General features: G+C 37.4%; 1 protein-coding gene across 2 annotated transcripts in view; it reads left to right on the top strand.

Moving 5' to 3' along the window:
• Window positions 1-2386: 2386 nt before the first annotated feature.
• Window positions 2387-27964, top strand: part of PRPF18 (pre-mRNA processing factor 18) — a 54725-nt gene continuing 29147 nt past the window's right edge. For both annotated transcript variants that reach the window (XM_049881964.1, XM_049881963.1), the window contains exons 1-3: window positions 2387-2566; window positions 21608-21685; window positions 24444-24548. In XM_049881964.1, the coding sequence (XP_049737921.1) occupies window positions 2501-2566; window positions 21608-21685; window positions 24444-24548 (249 nt within the window). In that variant the 5' untranslated portion in view covers window positions 2387-2500. The remainder of the gene's footprint in view (window positions 2567-21607; window positions 21686-24443; window positions 24549-27964) is intronic.

Raw genomic sequence — 27964 nt, 5'->3', positions numbered from 1 at the left:
TAATGTCTGCCCACACTCAATGCAGGCCATATGCCCAAGGAAACTCCCCTTCAACTGATTGGTTACTCACAGCAGATCCCACATGGGGGTGATCATACATCAAATCTCAACAGGCAAGTGATCACAACATTATACAACTGCCAAAACCCTGAGAACCATGGCCCAGCCAAGTTGACACAATCTTAACCATTACACATGCTATAATTAAAAACAAACAAAAAACTGCCGTTTAGTCAGATCTGACTCATGACAACCCCATGTGTTACAGAGTAGAACTGCTCCATAAAGGTTTTTTTGGCTGTAATCTTTATGGAAGCAGATCACCAGGCCTTTCTCCCATGGTGCTGCTGGGTAGGTTCAGACCACAAACCTTTAGGTTGTCGAGCGTGAACCATTTGCTCTGCCCAGAGACCTATAGTTATAGTTTCATTATTCTACTTTTTTTCAATAAGCATTATAACATGAGCATCCCTATACGATTGAATATTTTTTGAAACATGGTTTTTAATGGTTCCACGTTATTCAATTGAATGTATGAACTGTAACTTACTTAAACATTCTCCCCTTTAAGACATTTGGGATGTTTCGAACATTTTGTTTTTTAAATACCTATTTTGATGAAAATGAGATTCATATTTTTAAAATGATACATTCTCTTTCAGAGTCAGGACTGATTGTTTTTTTTTGAGTGTTTCTAAACTCTCCTGGTCATCTTTTTTTCCCTTCTATACTGAAAAGCTTGCTCATCAGTTTGCTTGCTCAATCACTCATCTCTGTCATATTTGAACGCAGGCCTTATAGAGCGAAGGATTTAATGCATGCATTTACATAAACATCAAAATCAATGGACGTGTAAAATTTAAAAGGAGCCTCTTTAGGGTGGCTAGTGGCCTTCTCTAGTTTACCTTGATTCTATCCTATCTTGCCAACGATTCTGTTGTGTTCTCCATAAACTTCCATTATATTACTATCATCCATGTCGACCCTTAAGATTTTTGTGTCATAATCTCTAGTCCCTAACTTGAGAAAATGTTAATAAATTATTATTGTTTATGGAATTATAAGTGACCCAGGAAATAGATATTCATGCAAGACTCTTACCATCTTTAATTCACAGACCTTTACTTTATAAAAATCTTAAGTTTTCAAAGCTCTAAAAATTATCAATGAATCTTATGTCAGACAGTGAGTTAACTTCCCATGTTGATTTATTTCTGGGAAAGCTTAGATATCTTTTAGATGAAATATAATGCTCACACACACACACACACACACACAACAAAGCTTCCTAAATTTAAATGAACAATTCTCTATCATCGTTTATTTTGACAAAACTGGCTAATTATAAATTGACTGAAGTGAATGATATTTTATCCTCTTTGAGTGGGAAAAAATAACATGTCAAATTCTGTTCAATTATGATTTAACTAGAATTTTTAAAAAGCTCCAATGGCATAGAACCAAAGCTAAATGTGTTTTAAATACTTTTTAGGGTCTCGTTTTTAAAAAATTTCTAACATAACTTCTCTCCTTAATTTAATTTTTCTTCTTGGTTTGGATTTAAACAAGAAAGAAAAGAATTTCTGGTTACATCTTCGCTAATCATGTCATTGAAAATCTTGATTGCTGAGCACATGGCCAGTAAGATTATCTCAGTTAGCTTGAGGTAAATGTCCAATTATCTTCAAGATATGTAAGCAACCTAGAACTGAGCAGGTAGAGACACATTTATTTCTGAAATGACTTAAATGGACGTGGTTGCTTAATTTTACAGGAAACTTTAACAGGCTTGCAACGAACACTGCCCTTTTGCTCTATACCCATGAACTAGTATCATCATTCAGCTTTTTCTCACACTCTATTACATAATTAATTTTGGCAAGCAAGTAACTTTAGGGACCCTGATATGAATTTCTGAGGCTCTTACCTTAATTAACATAACCGAGGAGGCTACAAGAAGGCTTTTATACTTGTGCTAAGTCAAACCACCAAAAACCAAACCTAGCGCCGTCGAGTCGATTACGACTCATAGCGACCCTACAGGACAGGTAGAACTGCCCCACAGAGTTTCCAAAGAGCGCCTGGCGGATTTGAACTGCCAACCCTCTAGGTTAGCAACCATGGCATTTAACCACTAGGCCACCAGGGTTTCCACGCTAAGTCAAGCAGGTACAATAATATATCGTTAAAAAATACAGCATGTCGACAACACAACTCTGATTAGGGTTTTCAGTACAAGTTCATTTATACTCCTACCGGTAAAAACTACAGGCGCGCTGCCGGAGGGCACTACTAGGGGGCGATAGAACGCAGAGGCTTCGTCAACAACAGGCGCCCTGGGACACTCTCTTCCTCTCTCTGCCTTACCTCAACTTCCGCCGGAAGCGGTTCCTGTCAGTTGTTGTCCTAGGGTAGTGGGTTCACGGCTGTTGGTTAAGTGAGGTTTTCTTGTTCCCAGGGAGCAGGGGAGGGGAACTCGAGCTTGAACCCGGGCAGCGGGATGGACATTCTCAAATCGGAGATCCTTCGGAAGCGGCAACTGGTAGAAGACAGGAACCTGTTGGTGGTGAGAACCTTCGGGGTCCTGAGGGATTGGGGATCAGGGAGTTGTGTGTGTTGGGGGGGCGCTGGAGGTTAAGGTAATTGTACTGAAAGGGTTCGGGGCGGATATGGGGCTGAGCAAGAACTCCGCCACTTCCCCGTAACAACCCTTTTTAGGTCCATTCACCGACATCGAATCGGCAGCCTTAGGGATGGAAGCGTGGAAATTCCAGGAAGCCCCAAGATGTTGTCAGTCTCCTCGCCGACCCCAAAATTTCCCTCGCTGGGCCCACTCATCATCTGTATTTTTCGAATGTGCCCCAGTTTTTCTATTGTTTTCCTAAAGTGTTCTGCTCAACTGAAACAGAACGGGCAGTCTCAGAACTACTCTTTGATTTCTTCCTTCCACTAAAACTTCCGTCTTTTTAGTATATTCCTCAACTCTAATCCCTCTCCTCCTTCAGAACCACAGTCTGTTGGTTAGCTCTTCATTGGTGGAAAGACTAAGAATGTTTTGGAGAGATATTAAAAAAGAGGAGAAAGAATTTAGGAACTTCCTAAATTGATCTCCGTTACTTTGTTGTTTAGCAGTAGCTTACATCACCTGTTCTCAAAGCTTTAGATCTCAAGACTCGTTTACATTCTTAAAAATTATTGAAAACCTCAAAGAGCTTTTAATTACCTGCTACTTATTGATACCGTATTAGAAATTATACCTCCTGAGGAATATAAAAAAATTATATTTTTATTAATCTGCATAACTCAGTGAGCCGAAGGAATATTGGTTTGTGGAGTTATGCAGATCTTTCTAATGTTGACACATTTCATTACGTAATGTAAAAATACCACATTCTTCAATATCATTGTTGTCTCACAAGAAAAGTATTGGGAAGTTGTCTAGCTCATGGTGGCAGATTGAAAGCTGAAGTTTATCATACAGAACAAATGCTGTCAGTTTCCCTGAAGTGACAGGTTAAGTTTGTTTATTTTTGGAAAATGGTTTGCCAGATACCCAAGTCTGAATAACCATAGTTTCTCAATTATTCTTTTTTGCTCCTCAGTTATTCTTTCAGTAAAAATGGTGTTCCACTCAAGAAATGGTTTAAACACAGAAAAAAACATTCTCTGATGATTATGAGGATGGGGAGGGAGGGAGAGGGAAATTCACTAACTAGATGAAACCCCAAAAACCAAACCCCCTGCCGCTAAGTTGATTCTAACTCACAGCAACCCTATAGAACAGAGTAGAACTGCCCCATGGGGTTTCCAAAGAGTGCCTGGTGGATTAGAATTTGTTCACCTTTTGGTTAGCAGCCGTAGCTCTTTACTGTGCCACCAGGATTTCCACTAACTAGATAGTAGACAAGAATTATCTTAGGTGAAGGGAAGGACAACACACAATAAGGGGAAGTCAGCACCACTGGACAAAACCAAAAGCTAAGAAGTTTCCTGAACACAACCAAACACTTCGAGGGACAGTGTGGGGGGTGGTGGGGGTGGTGGGAGGGGGGCCTGAGGTCCATGGTTTCAGGGGACATCTAGGTCAATTGGTATAACAAAACTTATTAAGAAATTGTTCTGCATCCCACTTTGCTGAGTGGCGTCTGGGGCCTTAAAGCTAGTAAGCGGCCATCTAAGATGCATCAATTGATCCCAAACCACCTAGAGGAAGGGAGAATGAAGAATACCAAAGGCACAAGGAAAATTTTGGCCCAAGAGACAAAAGGGGCCACATAAACCAGAGACTCCATCAGCCTGACAGCAGAACTGGATGGTGCCCACCTACCACCAGTGAACGCCTTGACAGGGAACACAACAGAGAATCCCTGATGGAGCAGGAGAAAAGTGGGGTGCAGAACTCAAATTCTAGTAAAAAGACCAGACTTGTTGGTCTTACTGAGACTGGAGGAACCACATAAGACATGGCCCCCAGACTCTCTGTTAACCCAGAAATGAAACCATTCTTGAAGGCAGCTCTTCAGGCAAAGAATAAACTGGACTGTAAGACATAAAATGATAAACGTGAAGAGTGTGCTTCTTAAAGAAGTTCAAGCAGACACATGAGACTAAATGAGCAGCTTCTGTCTGGAGGTAAGATGAGAAGGCAGAAAGGGAAAGGAGTTGGTTGAATGGACATAGGAAATCTGGGGTGGAAAGGAGGAATGTGCGGTCACATTATAGGGTCAGCAACTAGGGTCACAGAACAATGTGTGTATAAATTTTTGAATGAGATACTAACTTGAGCTGTAAACTTTCACCTAAAGCACAATTAAAAAAAACAAAACAAAACAAAAAAACGGTGTTCCATGAAAAAAGTACCTAGTTTAGTTTGCAGCTCAATTACACAAATGCTTATCCTTCAAACAACTATCATACTTTGGTTTAAAGGGGAAATGCTTTATACATACTTCCCATTTTGGTACACAGGATATTAAGATGTGGTCACAGATCAGGATTTAAGAAAATTAATTGTACTGCTTCATCTAGGAGATTGTTAAGTAACTTGCCCTCTGCCTCCCAATTATGAGTGCTTAACAGCAAAGAATACAGTGACTACCAGTACAATTCAGTGCCACAGCCTTGATTCTTGCTAAGGTTGGAGCAGACTTACCGTTGCTTTTCACTCTCGGTGCAGGTGTCAACAGAGTGAACAAAACAAGTAACATCTTAGTATTGAAGATAGCTCTGACCTCACAGACTCTCTCAAGGGGTCTTGAGGACCCTTAGGGATCTGTGGACCACACTTTGAGAACCTCTGATGTATGTCTTTGGGTGTAGAGTATGATTATGTAGACTCAAAGTAAGTTGGGATTGTTACTTTGCTGGATGGCAGAGTTTATAATAATAATTGAAACTTTAAAACAACTAGGAAAATGGAGCTAATAAAATAGAACGCTAATTTACAGATAAGGGGGAAAAAGCATATCCAAATCTGTAACTTAATATTTTTATCTCTATCCCAGGGACCTTTTTCTTTTGTTGAGTGGTTTGGGAACATTTTAAAAGTAATGAATAGTTGAAATCAGGAAGAAGGAGGGTGTTGAAATTGAAGTGCTTTAGAGGAAAAATGGGTTCATGAAGTACTCAGCTCATCCCTCAGGGTCTGCAACATGCACAGTCGCATAATTGTAGAAACGGATCAATCTAAAAAAAATAATAGCCTTTTACATAACAAAATGTATTAAGAAAACGTTCGGCTTGCCACTTTGGCAAGTGGCGTCTAGGGTCTTAAGAGCTAGCAAGCAGCCATCTAAGACGCATCAATTGGCCTCAGCCCACCTGGAGCAAAGGAGAATGAAGAACGCCAAAGACACAGAAAGGGCCACAAACCAGAGACTACATCAGCCTGAGACCAGAACTAGATGGTGCCCGGCTACCACCGATGACTGCCCTGACAGGGAACACAAGAGAATCCCTGATGGAGCGGGAGAACAGTGGGATGCAGACTTCAAATTCTCATAAAAAGACCAGACTTGATGGCCTTCCTGAGACTGGTGGGACCCCAGAGGTCAGGGCCCCTGGACCCTCTGTTAGCCTGAGAGTGGAATCATTCCTGAAGCCAACTCTTCAAACAGGGCTTGGACTGGACTATAAGATAGAAAATGATACCGGTGAGGAAGGAGCTTCTTGGCTCAAGTAGACATGTGAGACTACGTGGGCAGCCCGTTTGGAGGTAAGATGAGAAGGCAGAGGGGGACAGGAACTGGTTGAATGGACGCGGGGAATACAGGGTGGAGAGGAAGAGTGTGCTGTCTCACTTGGGGGGGGAACAGCTAGGGGTACAAAGCAAGGTGTGTGTAAGTTTTTGTATGAGAGACTGACTTGATTTGTAAACTTTCACTTAAAGTGCAATAAAAAAAGTTAGCATTTAAAAAAATTACTTTGTTTCATTGTAATTTCTAAAAAAAATAATAAGCATATATAAACCTTTCCAGGGATGTCTTTCATTTTTAGCAGTTGATTTAATTACTCAGATAATCTGGTCCAGAAGATAAGGTTGATTTCCTCAATTACAGAGCACTTGCAGACCAGCAAAGAGTATATGACATGGGAATTAAAATACTGAACTTCATAGTTTCTATTAATAATAATCTGCTAGGCATTGTGCTAAATGTTTCACATTTAATATCTCATTTAATTTGTATGACAATCCCATAAAGATACTACAGTGAAACCTGTGAGAGCCAGAACTTGATGAGACTGCCTTGTTTTTCGGGGTCTCAAAAATTTTCCACCTTTGGCAGGGTATAATATTACCAGTTTTCTATTGCTCTTTATTGGTGGGAAATAACTTGAGTTTTCCTTCTCTGACAGATTTCCAGTTTACACAGGTTCCAGCTTTCGCAGGTTTTACTGTATTATTTCCATTTACATTGAGGTAACTAAAGCTACGTAAATTACATCACCTTCACAGCGTCACACGGCTAACAAGAGATAGAACGTGAATTCGAACCCCTATCTGTCCCATTTCCAGGTGTGCTGAAAGACTGAATGTTTTTGACTTATATTCACTAGTTTTGATAGAGTTTATCTAAGAATTAAAGCATTTGGAAATTAGATTAATATACGTGATTTATATTTTTCAAAGGGCCGTAATATGTTATTTCATTTGACCCTCTCAATAATTCTGATTGTTGCATAGTGCAAGTATTATGCTGTTTTCTTGGATGATGAAATTGAGGCTTAGAGAGTTATGTGATATTCTCATAGTCCTGTGGCCAGCCAGGATAGATATGTCTGCCAACTCCTAACTGAGTGCTCTTGTGTAGTATCAGAGAACAGTGCGTTACTAAAGATTTCTTCATGTTATATGTCTGGGAAGACAGTCTTTTGAGTTGCAGCTATACAATTTTACATAGAATCAGTTTCTTTTATAGCTTTTATCTTTTTGCATCATAGTGTCCATTAATAACTTTCGAACGTTTTTGCACTGCCCCATCCTCAGTAGGAAAAACATTTTTCTATTTTGGTTCAATATATATGAAAAAGAATTCATGGAACAGCTCTGACCTTAACACTTGGGATTCTATCACGTGTCCTGTTTAATTTTTTTTTAAATGCTGGTTGGGGATCAGTAAATTGTTTTATTAGCCTGTCTGTAGCTGAAAAGTGCCTCTCTATGGTACCGCTGTTCCAGAAGAGCCGCCTCACCTTTGGTCATGTCGTGTGGTGGCCCAGGTTTTTACTGGTCATCTGTGGAAGTCGGGATAGTTAATAGTTAGCTCGTGAGTGCCCTTCTGTCAAACTGTAGAGAAGCTGCTAAAATATCCTCCTGTCACCTGTCCTAAAACGTTCTATCTGGTATACCTGCGCTGAGGTGAATGTTGTTTCTGCGTTGTTAGAATCCTCCATCGGAGGCCAAGGATTTGTGAACCTTCATTTAAAGTAAAGTCTCATTTATATGAAAAACTAGAACTGCTCCAGGACTCTGTGGGGGATGATTAACAGTTTTACTAGCTGTGGTTATGAGAATGGGCTTTGTGTAGAATTTTAACTTTGTTTTTTCCAATATTTATTATTTCATATATTTAAGATACTACCCTGTGCCATAGAGGATTAAAAAAGTACTCACCATTGCCTTCAAGGAATTTGCATTCTGTTTTACAGACAAAATAGAAGTTATCAGGCAAGAAATTCCTCCTCTTTTTCAGTGTTAAAATCATTGAGGTATCTGTTACATCTTGGGTCACACCTTCCTACCTACGTGTTGGGCACCAACCCGTCTTCCTTCCAATCAGTTATTGGCTGTCCCCTTTTTCTCCGGTATCTTCAGCCTCTCTTTCTACTGACTTATCCTCATCAGCACTAAAACGTGCACATGTCTCTCTTATCTTTAAAGAGGTAGTGTTTCAGCAATGGTTCCTTTTTCTTTACAGCCAGGCTTCTTAAAAAATATTCTAATTCCCACTCAGTCCCTAACCTGATGCAGTCTGTCTTTTGCCCTCATCACTGTACTGAACCTACCCTCGTTAGAAATTCTAGTGTCCTCATGTTTTTCTAACTAGCTTCTTAACAGTATTTGACACTGTTGACTGGTTCCTCTTTCGTCACTCTCCTTTGGTATCTCTTATACCACAGCTTCCTGTTTTTCCTTTTATTTCTCAGCCTTCTTATTTTTGGTCTCCTCCCTTCCCTCCCCCTCCATTTCGCTTTTCCTTAAAGTTCAGGCCTAGGCTACTTTCTCTTCACCTTGAACATACACTCTTTTATTAAGCTCATATTTGCCTTTAGACCTCAGTTCCCGTCTATATCAGTGTACTGCTCAACAGCACTGGGTTTTTTAATGGAGCCTTTGGATTTTTTTTTGGATAGGCTTCAGAGTGTCCTGGAATTTTATATTATGTTTAGCATGTATGTCACCTCTTCCTCCCTCTTGCTCCTGATATTGTTACAGGGATCTTTGGCTCATTAAGGTCAAGAAGTAATAATTTTTATGCTGGTGTCTCCCGAATATTTGTCCATTTTCCCCTAGCATTCTGTGAACTTCCATTTTTTTCAGTCCTGACTTTGCCTTTTTTTTCACGCTTGTTCATCCCTTTATTTGGAACAGTTTTCTAATCCTCTCCAACTCCTCTCTTTATTGAGTTGTCACTTAGGAGCCTTTGAAAGTTTTTAGCATAATGAAAAAGCAGTGTTGTAGGAGTTCATTGGCATGTTCGTATCATATTTTGACATCTGCTTCAAAGTAGATTTTTCTCTCTCAACATTTTACCTTGAAAATTTTCAAAAATAGAGAAAAGTTGAAAGAATTGTGCAGTGAACACCCATATGCCTAGCATCTAGATTCTACAATTAAATCTGCAATTAATATTTTACTGTATTTGCTTCATCATGTAACTATCCATCTGTTCGTTATTCTCTCAATTCATCAATCCATCTTTTTTTTTTTTTTAAATGCATTTCAAACTAAGTTCCAGACATCAGTACATTCTACCCCTAAACAGTTTGGCATGCATATCATTAACTAGAGTTCATTGTTTGCATTTCTTTTTGTGTGTTTGCAAAGATTTACATATAAAGAAATACACAGATTTTAAGAGTACCGTTCAGTGAGTTTTGACAAACGCATACACCTATGTAACCCAATCTGTATCAAGATGTAGAATATCATCTTACCTTCCCAGTCAACTCCTGTCCTTCTCATCCCTAGAAGCAACCATTGTTCTGATTTGTTTCCACCATATATTAGTTTTGCCTACCCTAGAATGTCACGCACATGGGATCATACTATGTGCTGTTTTATGTCTAGCTTCTTTCATGTTGCATGCTTTATGTTTTATTCATGTTGCATGCTTTATGTTTTATTCCTGTTGTTGCATGCATCAGTTTTCATTCATTTTTAACTGCATAGTGGTATTCCATTGTATGAATATACCCAGTTTGTTTATCTGTTCTCCTAATGATGGGTTTCTGGGCTGCTTCCAGGATTTGGCTATTACGAATAAAGCTGCTGTCAGCCTTCTCGTATGAGTCTTATATATTTTCCTTTCTCTTAGGAAAATACCCAGAAATGAAATTGCTAGATCATAGGTACCTATACATTTAGTTTTATAAAAACAGCCAGACCATTTTCCTCAGTAACTACCATGTCATACATCCACCAGTAATGTAAGAGGGTTTGCTTGGTGTACGTTCTTGTTACCAATTTGTGTTTAGTGTTTTTAATTTTGGTATTTCTGGTGGGTATGTAGTGTTGGCCATTTGTATATCTTTTTGTATATATCTTGTGAAGTGTTTGTTAAAACTGCGTATTTTTTTAATTGAGTTATTTATTTATTTTTTCTTACTGAATTGAAGGAGTTCTTTATATATCCTAGATAACAGTCCTGTGTCAGATGGTGACGGTTTTTCTGGAATTCTGTGTAAATGGAATCATTCATTATGTACACTGCCCTGTCTGGCATCATTCATTCAGCTTAATTCTTTTGAGATTCATTTATGTTATACATACATTATTTTTTGTTGTCTGTTTTGTGAATATTTTCTCCTGGACTGTGAGTTATGTGTTCATTTTCTCGGTAGTGTCTTTTGATCAGCAAATCTTTTCCTAAAGCCCACTTTATCAGTTGTTTTGAGTTATTGCTTTCTGTATCCTAAGAAACCTTTGCTACCCTCCCAAATTGCAAAGAAAATTTTCTTATATTCTAAAAGCTTTATGATTTTATCTTTTATAAAAAACTGAGAGTTTCAGTGTTTTTAAAATTTTCCATATGACGTGAGGTAGGAGTTGAGGCTTATTGTTTTCCATACAGATACCTAGTTCCAGCACCATTTACTGAAAATATTTTTCTTTTCCCTTTGGGTGGTTTGGCACCTTTTTCAAAAGTCAAATGCTTGTGTGTGACTTCACTCTGGGTGCCTTACTCTGTTGTAGTGATCTATTTCTTGATCCTTATGCCAGTGCCACACTGTTTTGATTACTGTAGCTTTACAGTAAGTCTTAAATCAGGTAATACATTAGTCCCATTATTACTGTTACTAGTATTTTTTCTTATTCTTCCTCTTCCCTCTCCTTGCTAGTGGTTTGTTACTTAATTCCTTAAAACAACTTTAATGAGGTATATATATATATTAAAAAAAAAAAAAAACCCATTGCCATAGAGTCAATTCTGACTCATCGCGACCCTATAGGACAGAGTAGAACTGCCCCATAGAGTTTCCAAGGAGCGCCTGGTAGATTTGAACCGCTGAACCTTTGGTTAGCACCCGTAGCATTTAGCCACTATGCTACCAGGGCTTCCTTATTGAGGTATAATTGACATATAAACTGCACATATTGAAAATGTACAATTTAGTGAGTTTTGACATATTTATACACCTGTGAAACCGTCACCATGATCAAAAGAGTGAACATGTCCATCTCACCCCGAAGTTTCCTATGCCCCTTTATAATCCCTCCTTCCCGCCCCTCCCAGCACCCTGCCCCTACAGTATCCACAGGCAACCACTGCTCTGCTTTCTATCACTGTAGATTAGTATGCATTTTCTGGAATTCTGTGTAAATGGAATCATTCAGTACGTACACTGCCCTGTCTGGCATCATTCATTCAGCTTAATTCTTTTGAGATTCATTTATGTTATACATACATTATTTTTTGTTGTCGATTAGTGTTCCATTGTATGGATATACTACAATTTGCTTATTCATTAACCTGTTGATGGGCATTTGTGTTGTTTGCACTTTGGAACTATTACAAATAAAGCTGCTCTGAACATTCATGTATAAGTTTTTATGTGGAGATCATACTTTCATTTCTCTTATGTAAATACCTAAAAGTGAAATGGTTGGATCATATAGTAGGTGTATGTTTAACTTTTAAGAAGCTGCCTGTTTTCCAACTGGCTGTACCATTTTACATTCCCACTAGTACTATATGAGAGTATCAGTTTCTCCACATCTTCGCCAGTGTTTGTTATGGTCAGTCTTCTTAAGTTTAACCATCTTAATGGGTTACTCATAGTATTTATTTTTTGTTTTCTGTTTGTTTCTCTATTTTCTTTTTACTGCCTTTAGGTGGATTACTTGAACATTTTTTAAAATTCCATTTTGATTTATGTACAGTGCTTTTTTTCTATAATTTTTATTGTGCTTTAAGTGAAAGTTTACAAATCAAGTCAGTCTCTCACATAAAAACATATGTATACCTTGCTACATACTCCCAATTACTCTTCCCCTAATGAGACAGCCTGCTCTCTCCCTCCACTCTCTCTTTTCGTGTCCTTTTCGCCAGCTTCTAACCCCCTCTACCCTCTCATCTCCCCTCCAGTTAAGAGATGCCAACATAGTCTCAAGTGTCCACCTGATCCAAGAAGCTCACTCCTCACCAGCATCCGTTTCCAACCCATTGTCCAGTCCAATCTATGTCTGAAGAGTTGGCTTTGGGAATGGTTCCTGTCCTGGGCCAACAGAAGGTCTGGGGGCCATGACCACTGGGGTCCTTCCAGTCTCAGTCAGACCATTAAATCTGGTCTTTTTATGAGAATTTGGGGTCTGCATCCCACTGCTGTCCTGCTTCCTCAGGGGTTCTCTGTTGTGTTTCCTGTCAGGGCAGTCATTGGTTGTAGCCGGGCACCATCTAGTTCTTCTGGTCTCAGGATGAAGTAGTCTCTGGTTCATGTGGCCCTTTCTGTCTCTTGGGCTTGTAATTACCTTGTATCCTTGGTGTTCTTCATTCTCCTTTGATCCAGGTGGGTTGAGACCAATTGATGCATCTTAGATGGCTGCTTGCTAGCATTTAAGACCCCAGACGCCACTCGTCAAAGTGGGATGCAGAATGTTTTTTTAATAGATTTTATTATGCCAATTGACTTAGACGTCCCCTGAAATTATGGTTCCAAACTCCTGCCCCTGCTACACTGGCCTTCAAAGCATTCAGTTTATTTAGAAAACTTCTTTGCTTTTGGTTTAGTCCAGTTGTGCTGACCTCCCCTGTATTGTGTGTTTTCTTTGCCTTCACCTAAAGTAGTTCTTATCTACCAACTAATTGGTGAATACCCCCTCCCGCCCTCCCACTCTCCCTCCTCTTGTAACCACAAAAGAATGTTTTCTTCTCAGTTTAAACTATTCCTCAAGTTCTTATACTAGTGGTCTTATACAATATTTGTCCTTTTGCAACTGACCAGTTTCACGCAGCATAACGCCTTCCAGGTTCCTCCATGTTATGAAATGTTTCACAGATTCCTCACTGTTCTTTATCGATTGTGTAGTATTCCATTGTGTGAATATACCATAATTTTATTTATTCATCCGTTGATGGGTACCTTGGTTGCTTTCATCTTTTTGCTATTGTAAACAGTGCTGCAGTAAACATGGGTGTGCATATATCTGTTCGTGTGAAGGCTTTTATTTCTCTAGGATATATTCTGAGGAGTGGGATTGCTGGATCCTGTGGTAGTTCTATTTCTAGCTTTTTAAGGAAGTGCCAAATAGATTTCCAAAGCGGTTGTACCATTTTACATTCCCACCAGCAGTGTATAAGTGTTTCAATCTCTCTACAGCCTCTCCAACATTTATTATTTTGTGCTTTTTGGATTAATGCCAGCCTTGTTGGAGTGAAATGAAATCTCATTGTAGTTTTGACCTGCATTTCTCTAATAGCTAATGATCATGAACATTTCCTCATGTATCTGTTAGCTACCTGAATGTCTTCTTTAGTGAATTGTCTGTTCCCCATTTTTTAATAGGATTACTGTCTTTTTACAGTTGAGTTTTTGCAGTATCATGTAGATTTTAGAGATCAGAGGCTGATCGGAAATGTCATAGCTAAAAACTTTTTCCCAGTCTGTAGGTAGTCTTTTTACTCTTTTAGAGAAGTCTTTGGAAGAGCATACGTGTTTGATTTTTAGGAGCTCCCAGTTATCTAGTTTTTCTTCTGCATTCTTAATAATGTTTTGTACACTGTTTATGCCATATATTAGGGCTCCTAACGTTGTCCCTATTTTTTCTTCCATGATCTTTATCATTTTAGATTTTATATTTAGGTCTTTGATCCATTTTGAGCTTGTTTTTGTGCATGGAGTGAGGTATGGGTCTTGTTTCATTTTTTTGCAGATGAATATCCAGTTGTGGCAGCACCATTTGTTAAAAAGACTGTCTTTTCCCCATTTAACTGTTTTGGGGCCTTTGTCAAATGTCAACTGCTCATATGTGGATAGATTTATGTCTGGATTTTCAATTCTGTTCCATTGGTCTATGTATCGGTTGTTGTACCAGTACCAGGCTGTTTTGACTACTGTGACGGTATAATAGGTTCTAAAATCAGGTAAAGTAAGGCCTCCCACTTTGTTCTTCTTTTTCAGTAATGCCTTATTTATCCAGGGCCTCTTTCCCTTCCATATGAAGTTGGTGATTTGTTTCTCCATCTCATTAAAGAATGTCATTGGGATTTGGATCGGAATTGCATTAAATGTGTAGATGACTTTTGGTAGAATAGACATTTTTATAATGTTAAGGCTTCCTATCCGTGAGCAAGGTACGTTTTTCCACTTACGTAATTCTCTTTTGGTTTCTTGCAGAAGTGTACTATAGTTTTCTTTGTATAAGTGTTTTACATCTCTGGTAAGATTTATTCCTAAGTATTTTTTCTTCTTGGGGGCTACTGTAAATGGCATTGATTTGGTGATTTCCTCTTTGATGTTCTTTTTGTTGGTGTAGAGGAATCCAACTGATTTTTGTATGTTTATCTTGTATCCTGATACTCTGCTGAACTCTTAGTTTCAGTAGTTTTCTTGAGGATTTCTTAGGGTTTTCTGTGTATAAGATCATGTCGTCTGCAAAAAGAGATACTTTTACGTCTTCCTTGCCAATCTGGATGGCCTTTATTTCTTTATCTAGCCTTATTGCTCTGGCTAGGGCCTCCAACACAATGTTGAGTAAGAGCGGTGATAAAGCGCATCCTTGTCTGGTTCCCCGATCTCAATGGGAATGTTTTCAGGCTCTCTCCATTTAGGGTGATGTTGGATTATACAGTGCTTTTGAATGTGGCTCTTTGTATAGTGTTTTAAGATGTTATTCTAGGTATTGCATTATAGATACATAGTTTATCACAGTCTTACAGTGTCGACATATTTCCCAGTTTCAGTGAAATATAGAAACCTTACTGTGCTTTACATCCCTTACTCCCCCCATTTATAATTGTCTTAAATATTTTCTTCTGTAGACCTTAAAAATCACACCAGATGGTTATAAATTTGGCTTCACTCACCAAATATAATTAGAATACTCAAGAAATGAAAAGTCTATTTTATTTACTCATATTTTTGCTCTTTCTGTTGTTCTTCTTCCTGATGTTTCAGGGTTCCTTTTATTATTTTCTTACTGTTTCTGAGAACTTCCTATAGCTATTCTTTTAGAGTAGGTGTGATAGTAATGGAGACTCTGGTGGTATAGTGGTTAAGAGCTGTGGCTGCTAACCAAAAGGTTGGCAGTTCAGATCCACCAGGCACTCCTTGGAAACTCTCTGGGGCAGTTCTACTCTGTCCTATAGGGTTGCTACGAGCCGGAATCGACTCTCTGGCAGTGGGTTGTTTTTTTTTTTTTGTGTGTGTGTGTGTGTGGTAGCAGCAAATTCTATTAGTTTTCTGTTATCTGAGAATGTCATTTCCCCATCATTCCTGAAGTTTTCAGTTCTTTTCTTTCAGCACATGAAAGATGTGTTACTTCCTTCTGGCCTCCATGAAATATCTGCTGTCATGCAAATTGGTCTGTCTGTATTGTGTCTCTGTTGCTGATTTCAAGGTTTTTTTCTTTTTCTTCATCTTTCAGAGTTTGACTGTGATGTGTCTTGGTTTGGATTTCTTTGGGTTTATCCTGTTTGGGGTTCACTCAGCCTCTTGAATCTGTGGTTTTATTCCGTTGCCAGATGTGGGAAATTTTATTTGAATGCTTTTCCAGCCGCCACCCTCTTTCTTCTCTCCTGAGACTTAGATGGCGCAAATGTTAATAGTCCCACAGGCCCCTGCTTATTTATTTTCAAGTCTTTTTTTCTTTCTATTGTTCAGATTGGGTGATTTTTATTGTTTTGCCTTTAAGTTTATTGATTCTTCTGTCCATTCTATTTTACTGTTGAGCCTATCGAGTTTATTTCTTTTGTTGTATTTTTTAGTTCTTAAATTTTATCTAGTTCTTTATATCTTCATATCTTCTATTTATCTGCTGAGACTTTATATTCATTTGTTTCAAGATGTTTGTATTGCTGGTTGAAGCTTTTTTTATATATATATATATATATATAATTTGTGCTTTAAGTGAAAGCTTACAAACCAAGTCAGTCTCTCATACAAAAACTTATATACACCTTGCCACGTACCCCTAGTTGCTCTCCCTCTAATGAGACAGCACACTCCTTCCCTCCACTCTCTATTTTTATGTCCATTCAGCCAGCTTCTGACCCCCTCTGCCCTCTCATCTCTTCTCCAGACAGGAGCTGCCCACATAGTCTCGTGTGTCTATTTGATCCAAGAGGCTTACTCTTCACCAGTATCATTTTCTATCCCATAGTCCAGTCCAATCCCTGTCTGAAGAGTTGGCTTTGGGCATGATTCCTGTCTTGGGCTAACAGAAGGTCTGGGGACCATGACTTTTGGGGTCCTTATAATCTCAGTCATACCATTAAGTCTGATCTTTTTACAAGAATTTGAGGTCTGCATCCCACTGCTTTCCTGCTCCTTCATGGGTTCTCTGTTGTGTTCCTTGTCAGGGCAGTCATCGGTTCTAGCTGGGCACCATCTAGTTTTTCTCGTCTCAGGCTGATAGAGTCTCTGGTTTATGTGGCCCTTTCTGTCTGTTGGGCACATAATTACCTTGTGTCTTTGGTGTTCTTCGTTCTCCTTTGCTCCAGGTGAGTTGAGACCAATTCATACATCTTAGATGTCTACTTGCTAGCATGAAACATTTTTTTATGATGGCTGCTGTAAAAATTTTGTCAGATAATTCTAACATTGGTGTCATCTTGATGCTGTTGTCTGTTGATTGTCTTTTCTCAGTCAAGTTGAGATTTCCTGGTTCTTTGTGTGATGAGCAATTTTCAGTTAAAGCTACTGTCTTGTTCCTTGGGTTCCAAGGCTTTTGGTCTTTTTCACTCCACCTTACGGTCTTCCTGTGTTTATTTTATATATAATATCCAGGATTTTTAACATTACTTAGCAGGAGGGACAAGGAGAAGTACATATACTCCATCTTTCTGGAAGTGTAAGTCCATCCAACTTTTTTTTTAAGATTGCTAGTGCTATGGCTGCTAACCAAAAGGTTGGTGGTTCAAATCCACCAGGCGCTCCTTGGAAACTCTATGGGGCAGTTCTGCTCTGTCCTGTAGGATTGCTATGTGTCAGAATTGACTCTATGGCAATGGGTTTGGTTTTTTGGTTTTTTATGGGTATTCTAGGACCTTTGTATTTCCATGTAAATTTTAGAATCAGCTTGTCAGTTTCTACAAAAAAAGTCTGCTGAGATTTTCATTGTGATTTGGAGAGAATTAGCACCTTTACAACATTGAGCCTTCCAATCCCGAGCATGGTATAGCTCTCCATTTATTTATATCTTCTTAAATTTCTCTCAACATTGTTCCATAGTCTGCAGTATAGAGGTGCCAGGAATTCAGTTGATTTTCTTGCGTGTATTTTGTTAAGTTTAATCCTAATTTTTTTGATGGTTTTGGAAAAAGGGATTTTTAAAGTTTTATTTAAAAAATTTTTTTGCTGCTAGTTTATAGACATGCAGTTGATTTTTTGTATGTTGACTTTACATCTGGAGCCACTAGTGGATTTACTTATTAGTTAATTTTGTTGTTATTTTTTAGATTCTTTAGGGCTTTCTGCATAAACCATCATATTATCTGTGAATAAAAAGCTTTATTTCTTCCTTTCTTGGCTTTATGCCTTATTTGATTTTTCTTGTCTTATTGCAGTGGCTTGGACCTCCAATATAATGTTGAACGGAAGTGGTGACAGCAGGCATCCTTGCCTTGTTCCTGATCTTGAGGGAAAGCATTCAGTATTTCATGATTAGGTATAAAATTAGCTGTAGGGTTTCTTAGATGCTTTTTTTAAAATCAGACTGAGGACATTGCTAAAGTTTATTTTTGCTTAATCATGAGTAGGTGTTGAATTTTTCAGGTGTTTTTCCTGTACTTACTATATGGTTTTCTTTTTCTGTTAATATGGTTATTTATTTATTTATTTATTTTACTTGTTAAATCACCCTTGCATTTCTAGTATAAACCTCATTTGGTCATGATTATCCTTTTTCTGTGTTGCTGGATTTAATTTGCTAATGTTTTGTTAGGGATTTTAATATCTATGTTCGTGAAGTATACTGGTCTACAATTTTCTTTACTTATAATGTTTTTGCCTTGTTTTGTCTGTTAGCCTCACAAAAAGTGTTACAAAATGGTTTACTGTATTTTCTTAGAGAGTTTGTGGAAGATTGGTGTTATTCTATAAATATGTATATAATTTTATATAATTATATATATAATTTTAAAATAAATAGGATTCACTTGTGCAAGGGTGATTTTTTTAATTTAGTTTTCTACTTTGACTGTCATCATTTGAAAAAGGTATTGTCTAGGTAATAGAATTCATTGACATTTTACAGTTCTTTCACTTTGAAAAGCACTGTCTCTCTTTAAATGGTATATGTTTGTGTGCCCTACAATTCGGTATATTACTTCAGAGTCTAATGTTTATTTTCCTTCTTCAGCAAAATGTTGACTTTTCCACATGGTTTGAGATTTCACACATATGGCTGTATTTTGAATCTCCAGTGTGTATTTGCAGGACTCTCGATGATGTTTGTATCCTATTTAGATAAACGTTAAAAACCTTAACATGATTGAAGGAATGATGACGCTATATTAATGAACTGTTCATGGTCATGGAATGCACGTTGTTATTGTTGTTTTTACCAGGACCAGTTGGCATGGAGTCGGTTTTGACCCCATGTGTGTCAGAGTAGAGCTGTGCTCCATAGGGCTCTCAATGAGTGCTTTTTTTTTTTTAGCAGTTTTAGGTTTATAGAAAAATTGTACAGAGAACGTAGAGAGTTCCCATGTACTCCTCTTCCCCCTTGTAAAAACGGCATGGTGGGGGCAGCATCTAACTTTCTCTAACTTCATGAGGGGCACAGAGAATCAAAATTAACAGCCCAAGGCTAATTCTTGTGGTGCGTAGGTCGGATATCCCTCCTCCTTCCAACCTTTTTACCAATTCTGACACCAACTGTCCCTGTCACAGCATTGTCTACTTCTCTGCTGGGTTTGATAATTAGTTGCAGTAGCCACACAGAACTCACAGACAATACTATTATGGGGTTTATTAGCAAAGTAACAGGTTACAGTTCAGGTTCAGGAATGCTCAGGAGACAGTTCTTCAATTAGGACAGCCACTTGTCAGTTTTGCCTGCAGGCGTACATCTTTCTGGCCCTTGGCCTCTGCGCTGCATGCGCAAGCGTTACAAAGCTCTCTTAGCTCTGCCAATAAGTGCCTGAAGGCACCCTACTCTGCCAGGAGGCCTTGGCCTGAAGGTGCTTAACCCTCTCGCTCTGCGTGGGTCAGTGAGTCAGTGAGTCTAGCTCTGTCAAGTGCCTGGAGGCACCTGCTCCACCAGCAAGCCTCCTGCTTTGTTCTGCTGTCTCTGCTGCCACCGTTTCTCTGCCACTCCTTCTCGCTATCTTACCGACTTCAGTGTCACAGCTCTGTCTCCTGGGCCTAGGAGGGGCTCAGTGCAGGAATTCCAGGTCCAAAGGACACGCTCCACTACTGTCTCTTCTTTACTGGTGGTAGTCAGGTCTCCCTCTGCTCTAGAATTGACTGTTCTTTTAAGCCTAGCGGGATGGCAAAACTGACCAATCTGCTTGTTAGGTTCCATACACCTTATTTGCATGGTCCCCCTCCCCAAGGTGCCATGTACCTTATTTACATTACTAGCAAGCTGTTCAATCCTCTTGGTAGGCTACAAGCACCTCATTTCATAGTCCTCACCCAGTCATTTGGTGGGAGTTACAAAGGCTGTGTCTAGATTAGCTATATTAAGTAATTCACTGCAACATACCCCTCACACTGTTTATCCTATTATTAACATCTTGCATTCCTTTGGTACGTTTGTTGCAATTGATAAACCGATACTGATACATCATTATTATCTGAAGTCTATAGTTTATTTTACAAAGATACTTTATGAAAGAGCCCTGGTGGCACAGTGGTTAAAGTGCTCAGCTGCTAACCAAAAGGTCAGTGGTTCAAACCCACCAGTAGCTCCGAGGGAGAAAGATGTGGCAGTCTGCTCCCATAAAGATTTATAGGCTTGGAAACCCTATGAAGCAGTTCTACTCTGTCCTGTAGGGTTGCTGTGAGCCAGAATGAACCAGATGGCAGTGAGTGTGTACTTCACAGAGTCCCTGGAAGGTACAGATGTTTAACATGTCTCCTGCTTAACCAAAAGGTTGGTGGTTAAGAGTCCACCCAGAGGTACCTTAGAAGAAAGGCCTGGTGGTCTACTTTTGAAAAATCAACCATTGAAAACCCTTTGGAACACAGTTCTTTTGTGACACATGTGGGATCACATGAACAGTAGTGGGCTCGACAGCAGCTGGTTATGTACCTCATATGGTATCACATGGGAGGCCCATGATGTTTTACTGATGCTGAGCCTCATCAGCAGGTTCAAGTGTTGGCAGCGTGGCCTTTCCGTGTTTCACCTCCACTCATTCTCATAATTGTTCTAGCATCCATTGATGATCATTTTGCCTGAATGACTGTGCTTTGGAACTATTAGTTGCTAAATGCATAAGCGAAGGCATTATTGAGGTACTCTTATAATTACTGCTAATTAAGTAGGTCAGTATCTTTTGAGCAAAGCCATCAATGGGATAATATCCAAGAGGGAGAGCTCCAGATGTTAACAAGCTCCCAAATTACAAACTAGATTTAAAAATGAAGATAATTTTGTATAGTATAGAAAGAATTAACATTTTTTAGCCATACTAGATTTAAAGCTTCTTAACGTCAACTCATATTAAAATACTTTTAAACAATCTTTTAACAAAAAGATTCTCTAAGGCCATTCTGTGTCTAGATTATTTTAAGAATTATTGATGGGATAAGATTCCAGATGACAAAAAGTTGGAACTCTCTTAGTAATGGAATTTAAGATGTTAACTATATATACCATTATTTTTGTTTCTGTTAGGAGAAAATAATTAATGTATGCCATTTTATACACTTCATAATGAATGTATTTGTAGAAATTATCTTTTGAACTCAGGCATTGGTAAATTAAATCAAGACGTGAACATTCGTAAAATATTGTTAGTTTCTTCTCTTTGCTGTTGGACATGCCTGTTAAAATGATACTACAAGAAAAAAATTTCAATATTTATCACACATCAGGACCCAGACTGGGGATAGAAGAATAGCACTTTCAGGAAATCAGTGTAATCTCTTTAGAACCAAAACGATTACCAAATTCTTGAAACAGTGAAAAATGTTTTCAGGTTTCTAAAGGTAATTGTTGCCTGTGGGACAGAAAATTTTGCTCAAGGATGTTATTAAAATTTTTTTTCTTTAATAGGAAAACAAAAAATATTTCAAGCGTAGTGAACTTGCAAAAAAAGAAGAGGAGGCTTATTTTGAGAGATGTGGCTACAAGGTATGAATGCCTGCTTTTACATTAAATTGTATATTTCTGATTAAATTTATTCAGCTGTTGTTAAAGTGACAAAATTATTGATCTTTGTTCAATTTATCAATGTTATACGTTAGCCTATAAATGAGAAGCCATCTGGAGAGGTATGAGTCTTTGTTTTTGTTTTTGCTTTTTTCCAATTTTATTTTTTAGATCTTGAATTCAGGAAAATACATGCATGACTTGGCTTGGAATGGTTTGGCTTTTTGTGGACAGCATGAAATGGCTTGAGATCAAAGCTCGAATTTATTTGTTTTTTGAATTAAGCCCTGGGTCTGATGCTGCCTCATTTTCACCACCACCACCACTCCTCTCCCCACTTCTTCCAATAAAAGCATATTTTTAAAGGGTTCCAAACATTTTATTCATTCAGTAACAGTGGTATTAGCAGTGATATTTTCTCTGCTTTCTTTTGAATATTTTAAGCCATTGATTTTGTTTGCATTGTTAGTAATTTGTTTTGGCTTTATGTACCCCTGCCTGAAATACAGCGCCATCTAACATTTACACACGTTTGTGTAATAAGATATTACATATCAAACACTGATTAGTCTATTGGTTAGAAAATGTAATCTTGAAATGTTTTTTAGACTCAAATGAGTTGTCTGGAAGGCTTTGTATATTTTGAAAACGTGACTGAGATTATCTTTGAAATTATCTAAACATAATGTATTTGTGTTTTTATTGGGAGGGGTTGAAGGTTATAAGATAGGAAATTATGTTTAAACTATTTTTTTTTAAAAGACTATGTCTAGTTTAATAATTTTTTAAACCAATGTTAAGAATATTGAAATAATTTTGCCAGAGCATAAAATTGAGATCAACTTTTTGCTTATGATAAATCAGTATAAAATAATAAATACTCTTGTGCATGTAATGGGGAAAGTTCTGGAAATTCATTTTTCTGGCATAGCATTCCTAGTAGGAAGCATGAGGAATGCAAATGGTATGTACGTGCATTTGGTTTTATCTTATAGTGTTAGGAAAGGGCAAGTGTTAAAGAAAAATGTAGTTATATTTCTGATAGGTTTCTAAAACCTGAAAGTTTATTTTTATACCTTGATATTTTCTGTGAATATATTGATTTTATGTGCTTTCAGTTTAGGAAATTAAAATAAGATTTATATAACTAATCATTGAGTAGATATTCAGAAAGAAGTGTCGTGGTGACATTTTTGGCCTGCCCAGTGAATCTGAAATAAGAATCACTTATCATGGGTTTAGTCTGCTGACTTGTTGTATTCCCAGATCCTTAAAATTGAAACCTTTTCAGCTTTCTGTCAGATAGAAAAATAATTTAAAATAGTTTTTGCTTTGTTTAGATTGTCTTAGTGATATAGAAGTGCTTTCTTGCTTGTGTAGAGGAAAGCGCTAAAGCAAAGTAATTACTGTAAAGATATTGCTTGTCACACTGAGTCCAACTGACACATGCCTTAGACCTTTCCCCTAGAACTGTCAACTGCCTTTGTAAATTAAAAATGCTTTTAGTCCTGAGATTTTTGGAGAAATGCCTGTTTCTATAAGTTTAAAAACAAAGCACAGGTTTTTCTTTCTAAGAATTTTTTAATATTTCCCTTTTCATAGTAATGAAAATATAGTTATGTGTTAGTGTTATTTTTGTCATAGAAATTAGTGGTGATTTTTTAAGGCTTGGTACAGACTTTGCCTGTGAAAATATGAAAGTTTAGTTTTTTTAACCTCAATTTTCTGTTATCACTAGTAACACTGATAAACGTAACCTTCAACCATGAACTATAGAATCATAAGTTATATAATTTTAATAATATAGCCTCTCTTAATTAAATGTGGGTTTCTTCCCTAATGTTGATCTTCTTTTATGTTCTTTTGATCTTACTCCTACTTTTAGCATTTCAGGTTTGTTTTATGGTCGGTTGGGAAACCATGTTTCAGTATCTTTTCACAGACCACACAGTGGGGCTTATATATTGTTGAGCTCAATTTTCCCAAACGGTGATTTGGACAGCAGACTCAAGAAACTATGTGAAGAGAATTTTTTTCCTGCAGGTTCATATGAGCAAGAATGTCCACCCTTTCCTTGTGTGGTATGAGTAGAGGGATGTTGTTTTTCATTATTTTTCCACAAGGTTCGTAGCTCAGCTTGTGGGCAAGTTCCGTATAACGTTGGGAATTTTTCTAGATACCCAACAGAATTTCTGTGCATTTGGAATACTATGTTTCAATTAGTAGGATGAGAAAAAGCTGGAGCTTGAGGCGTCACAGGTTTCTATTGGAAAGTGGGTTTTTTTTTTAGTCTTCAGAGCAGGGATCAAATAACCCTGTCAGGTAGTTTTCTCAAACTGAAGAGCCAAGTTGATTGGTTTTTTTAAAAAAAAGAAAAAAGTAAAATTCTTTAAATTGTAGGGAGATGATAAGTCCAAATTTCAGCCCTATGAAGTTTTTGTTTTGTTTTTTTTTAATTTTGGAAACCATTATAATTACACCACCCTTTTATAGTAAGAATGCTGCATCTTAAGTGCATGCTTTCCACTTGTGATGCCATTGAAATGGACGTTTGATAAGCTCTGAAAAATACGTGCATTTATCGTGAGCTCTTTCCTCCAGGAGCATTTGGAAAACCTTCAATATTTAAAACATGTTTAATTTCCATGAATAGCTAAGCTAATAGATAAATTACTTAAAAATGTATATACTGTATTATATTTTAAAAGCTGGATTTCATTTTTCTTGGCTATTGATGTAGATACAGCCAAAAGAAGAGGACCAGAAACCATTAACTTCATCGAATCCAGTATTAGAACTTGAACTGGCAGAGGAAAAATTACCCATGACTCTTTCTAGGCAGGAGGTAAGTTTATATATGAGTGTTTAGTGAAAAAACGGAAAGTCTCCACAGTGTTGGCATTTATCTCTAGTTCTTTCCGGTAAGTTATGTGTTGTTATATCTTATATAAGATGACCTACTGAACTAAAAATATTGTGTAGCTAGACAGTTTCCTTCATGAGTCCTAAATCTGCTGCTTTTCTTGATACTATTATCTTAACATTTTTTAAGAGAAGGCCCTCTAAACTTTATAAATAAATGCATATATTCTTAAAAAATTAATTAAATACAAAATTATTTAAGTATAAACAAAATTATTTACGTAAAATTATTATTTGTCTAAATTATTTTAAATAATATTTTGTAACTTACTTTCTTCTCTTAACAGTATGTCTTTCCGGGTCAAAATATAGAAAGCTATATCATTAATAATAACTGTATAATTTCCCATTGTTTGCTTGTACCATAATATTTTTAAATTCTTTATTAACAATCATTTAGATTGCATCAACGTTTCCCTATTATAAATAATGCTAAGATGAACATCCTTGTATAAACATCTTTACATGCATAATGATTTGATTATTTCCATTGGAAAAACTTCTATAAACATGATTTATAAGGCAAAGACTATGTACATTTTAAGAGTTTTGGTACCTTTTACTAACTGGTTTTAATAGACATACCAGTTTACACTTCCCATCTGGAGTGTTTGCCCATACCCTAGTCAATATCAACTATTATTATATTTAAAAAAAAAAATAAAGCAAGATTTGAAGACCTTTATGTGATATCAAGAATTCAAACTACTTAGAAGTGTGTAAAACAAAAATGCCTTCCCTTCTTCTACCTTTGTCCCCGAATCCAACCCCCATCACAGTCAGTACTCAGTTCTACTCTCTGAGGCATCCATTTCTAATAGTTTTGTGAATCTTCTAGAAATTATCTGTACATGTAAGTGTGTACCTTTCCTTTTTCTCCTCCTTCACACAAATTAGATCATTTATATGCTTTTTTTACCTTGGTCTTTTCACTTAAAAATGTGTTTTGAGGCTATGCGAAATTATCCTACTGATAAACTGATATAAATGTGTCAAGATGTATGTATAAGGATGTTCACTTTAAAATTGTGACAGCAAAAACCTAGAATGAATATGTATGTGTGTGTGTATATTCATGTGTGTGGGTATGGGTGTGTGTATGTATATGTGTGTGTGGGTGTGTATATGTATATGGAGCCCTGGTGACACAATGGTTAAGAACTTGACTGCTGACCAAAATGCTGACAGTTCGAATCCACCAGCCACTCCTTGGAAACCCTATGAGGCAGTTCTGCTCTGTCCTATAGGGTTGCTGAGTTGGAATCGACTCCATGGCAACGGGAGTCGATTCCAACTCAGTGACCCTCAAACCTTTCTATTCCATGATTTTCTTGTTTATAAATGAGGACAATAATAGTAATATACCTCATGAGATTTTTGTGATTAAATGAGATGTAATACATGAAGAGCATTTAGAACACAGTACTTGGAGGTAAGCAGTCAATAAATTTAGCTGTTGTTTTTAGTATTAGTTTTATATTTTAACTAACCCTTTACTTACAGATATTAGGTTATTTCCGTTTGTTTGCCGACACAAACAATCCTAAAGTGAACATCCTTATACATATATCTTGATGCATTTGTATGAGTTTATCAGTAGGATAATTTCCTAAAAGAGAATTCTGCTTAAAGGGTATGTCTATTTAAAATTCTGATGGATATTACTAAATTTTTCTACAAAGAAACTTTACCAATTTATAGTCCCACTAATAGTTTGTAAGAGTGCCATTTACTAGCAACTTTTGTCAACTCTTTATTTTAAAAAGGTTTAGTCTTTTCCAGTCTGAAAACAGTATTATCATTCTTTTAAGTTCCTGCCAAGTTGGTAGGTGAAAATATGTCTTGTTTTAACTTGTAATTTTCTGATTATTAGTGAAGTTGAACATTCTTACGTATGCTCAGTGGTTATTTGTGTCTCTTCTGGGTTGTAATTTTTGTGTTGTGAAATTGTTCTTTTTGATTTGTGAACCACTGTGTTTATACATTAAAAGTAATATTAACCAATTTTCATGTGTGTATATGTGTCAAATGTACGTATAGTGCATAGTTTTTACCAGTCATTTAATTTTTGACACACAGGCTTAAATTTTTCCGTGATATTTCAGGCAGTCTTTTTCCTTATGGTTTTTGCCTTGGGTGTTATACTTAGAAAGGTTTCCCCCAGTGATCGTGTAAAAATTAGATGAAGGAATTTGGAAAGCATAGCCAGAAGACAATTATTAGAGACATTAAAAAAAATCTATTATTTGACAAGCTTTATTTTTGAAAAAGAAGTAGATATGGTTTCATAAAGTAGAACTAGGATAAAATGGATAGAGGTTTGAGGGAAATAGATTTCAGTTTAGTTTAAGAAGCAAAACATATCTGTCCAAAAGTGTGGTGGACTGTTTGATGAAGAGAGGTGATTCCTGTCATTTTTCAGACAGGGACTTGACAAGACGGATTTTGAGGCCATTTCTGCATTGATTGGAAATCGCACCAGATTACGTTTCTGTTTTACATCATGCTTCTGTTAATCCAGTGGGAGCCCTATAGTTTCTGTGTGCAACATTATTTATGTTGCTAGATTAAAAGTTCTTGATTTTAATGCAGTGGTATATTGCTGACTCTTGGTTATGGTCAGTGAGTTATCAGCTGATTCCAGATTTTTTTCCTTCTGTCTATGAATATTACCATTCCCTCCCATCTTAATGTTTTTCATATATCTTACTACATAGATTGGTCCTTCCCTGAAATAGTCAGCCAGAGGACTTAAACCATTACGAGTATTTAAGGTGCGATGATAATGTAGTCTGTTCATTCATGGAAAATGAAAGAAAAACCAATTATAACTTACTTTTTTTTTTTTTTTATTATTGTGCTTTAAGTGAAAGTTTACAAATCAGGTCAGTCTCTCATACAAAAATTTACATACACCTCGCCATACACTCCTAATTACTCTCCCTCTGGTGAGATAGCACAGCTCTTCTCTCCATACTCTCTCCTCGTGTCCATTCGGGTAGCTTCTAGACCCCTCTGCCCTCTCATCTCCCTTCCAGACAGGAAATGCTAACATAGTCTCATGTGTCCACTTGATCCAAGAAGCTCGTTCTTCACCAGTGTCATTTTCCATCCCCTAATCCAGTGCAATCCCTGTCTGAAGAATTAGCTTTGGGAATGGCTCCTGTCCTGGGCTAACAGAAGGTCTGGGCACCATGGCCTCTGGGGTCCCTCCAGTCCCAATCTGACCATTAAGTCTGGTCTTTTTACAAGAATTTGGGGTCTGCATCCCACTGCTCTCCTGCTCCCTCACGGTTTCTCTGTTGAGTTCTCTTTAAGGGCAGTCATCGCTTGTGGCCA

This window comes from Elephas maximus, chromosome 4, assembly GCF_024166365.1.
Source record: "Elephas maximus indicus isolate mEleMax1 chromosome 4, mEleMax1 primary haplotype, whole genome shotgun sequence".
Lineage (NCBI taxonomy): Eukaryota > Metazoa > Chordata > Mammalia > Proboscidea > Elephantidae > Elephas > Elephas maximus.
Note: the sequence above shows the minus strand (reverse complement) of the source record. Positions and strands in the feature narration are given on the sequence as shown.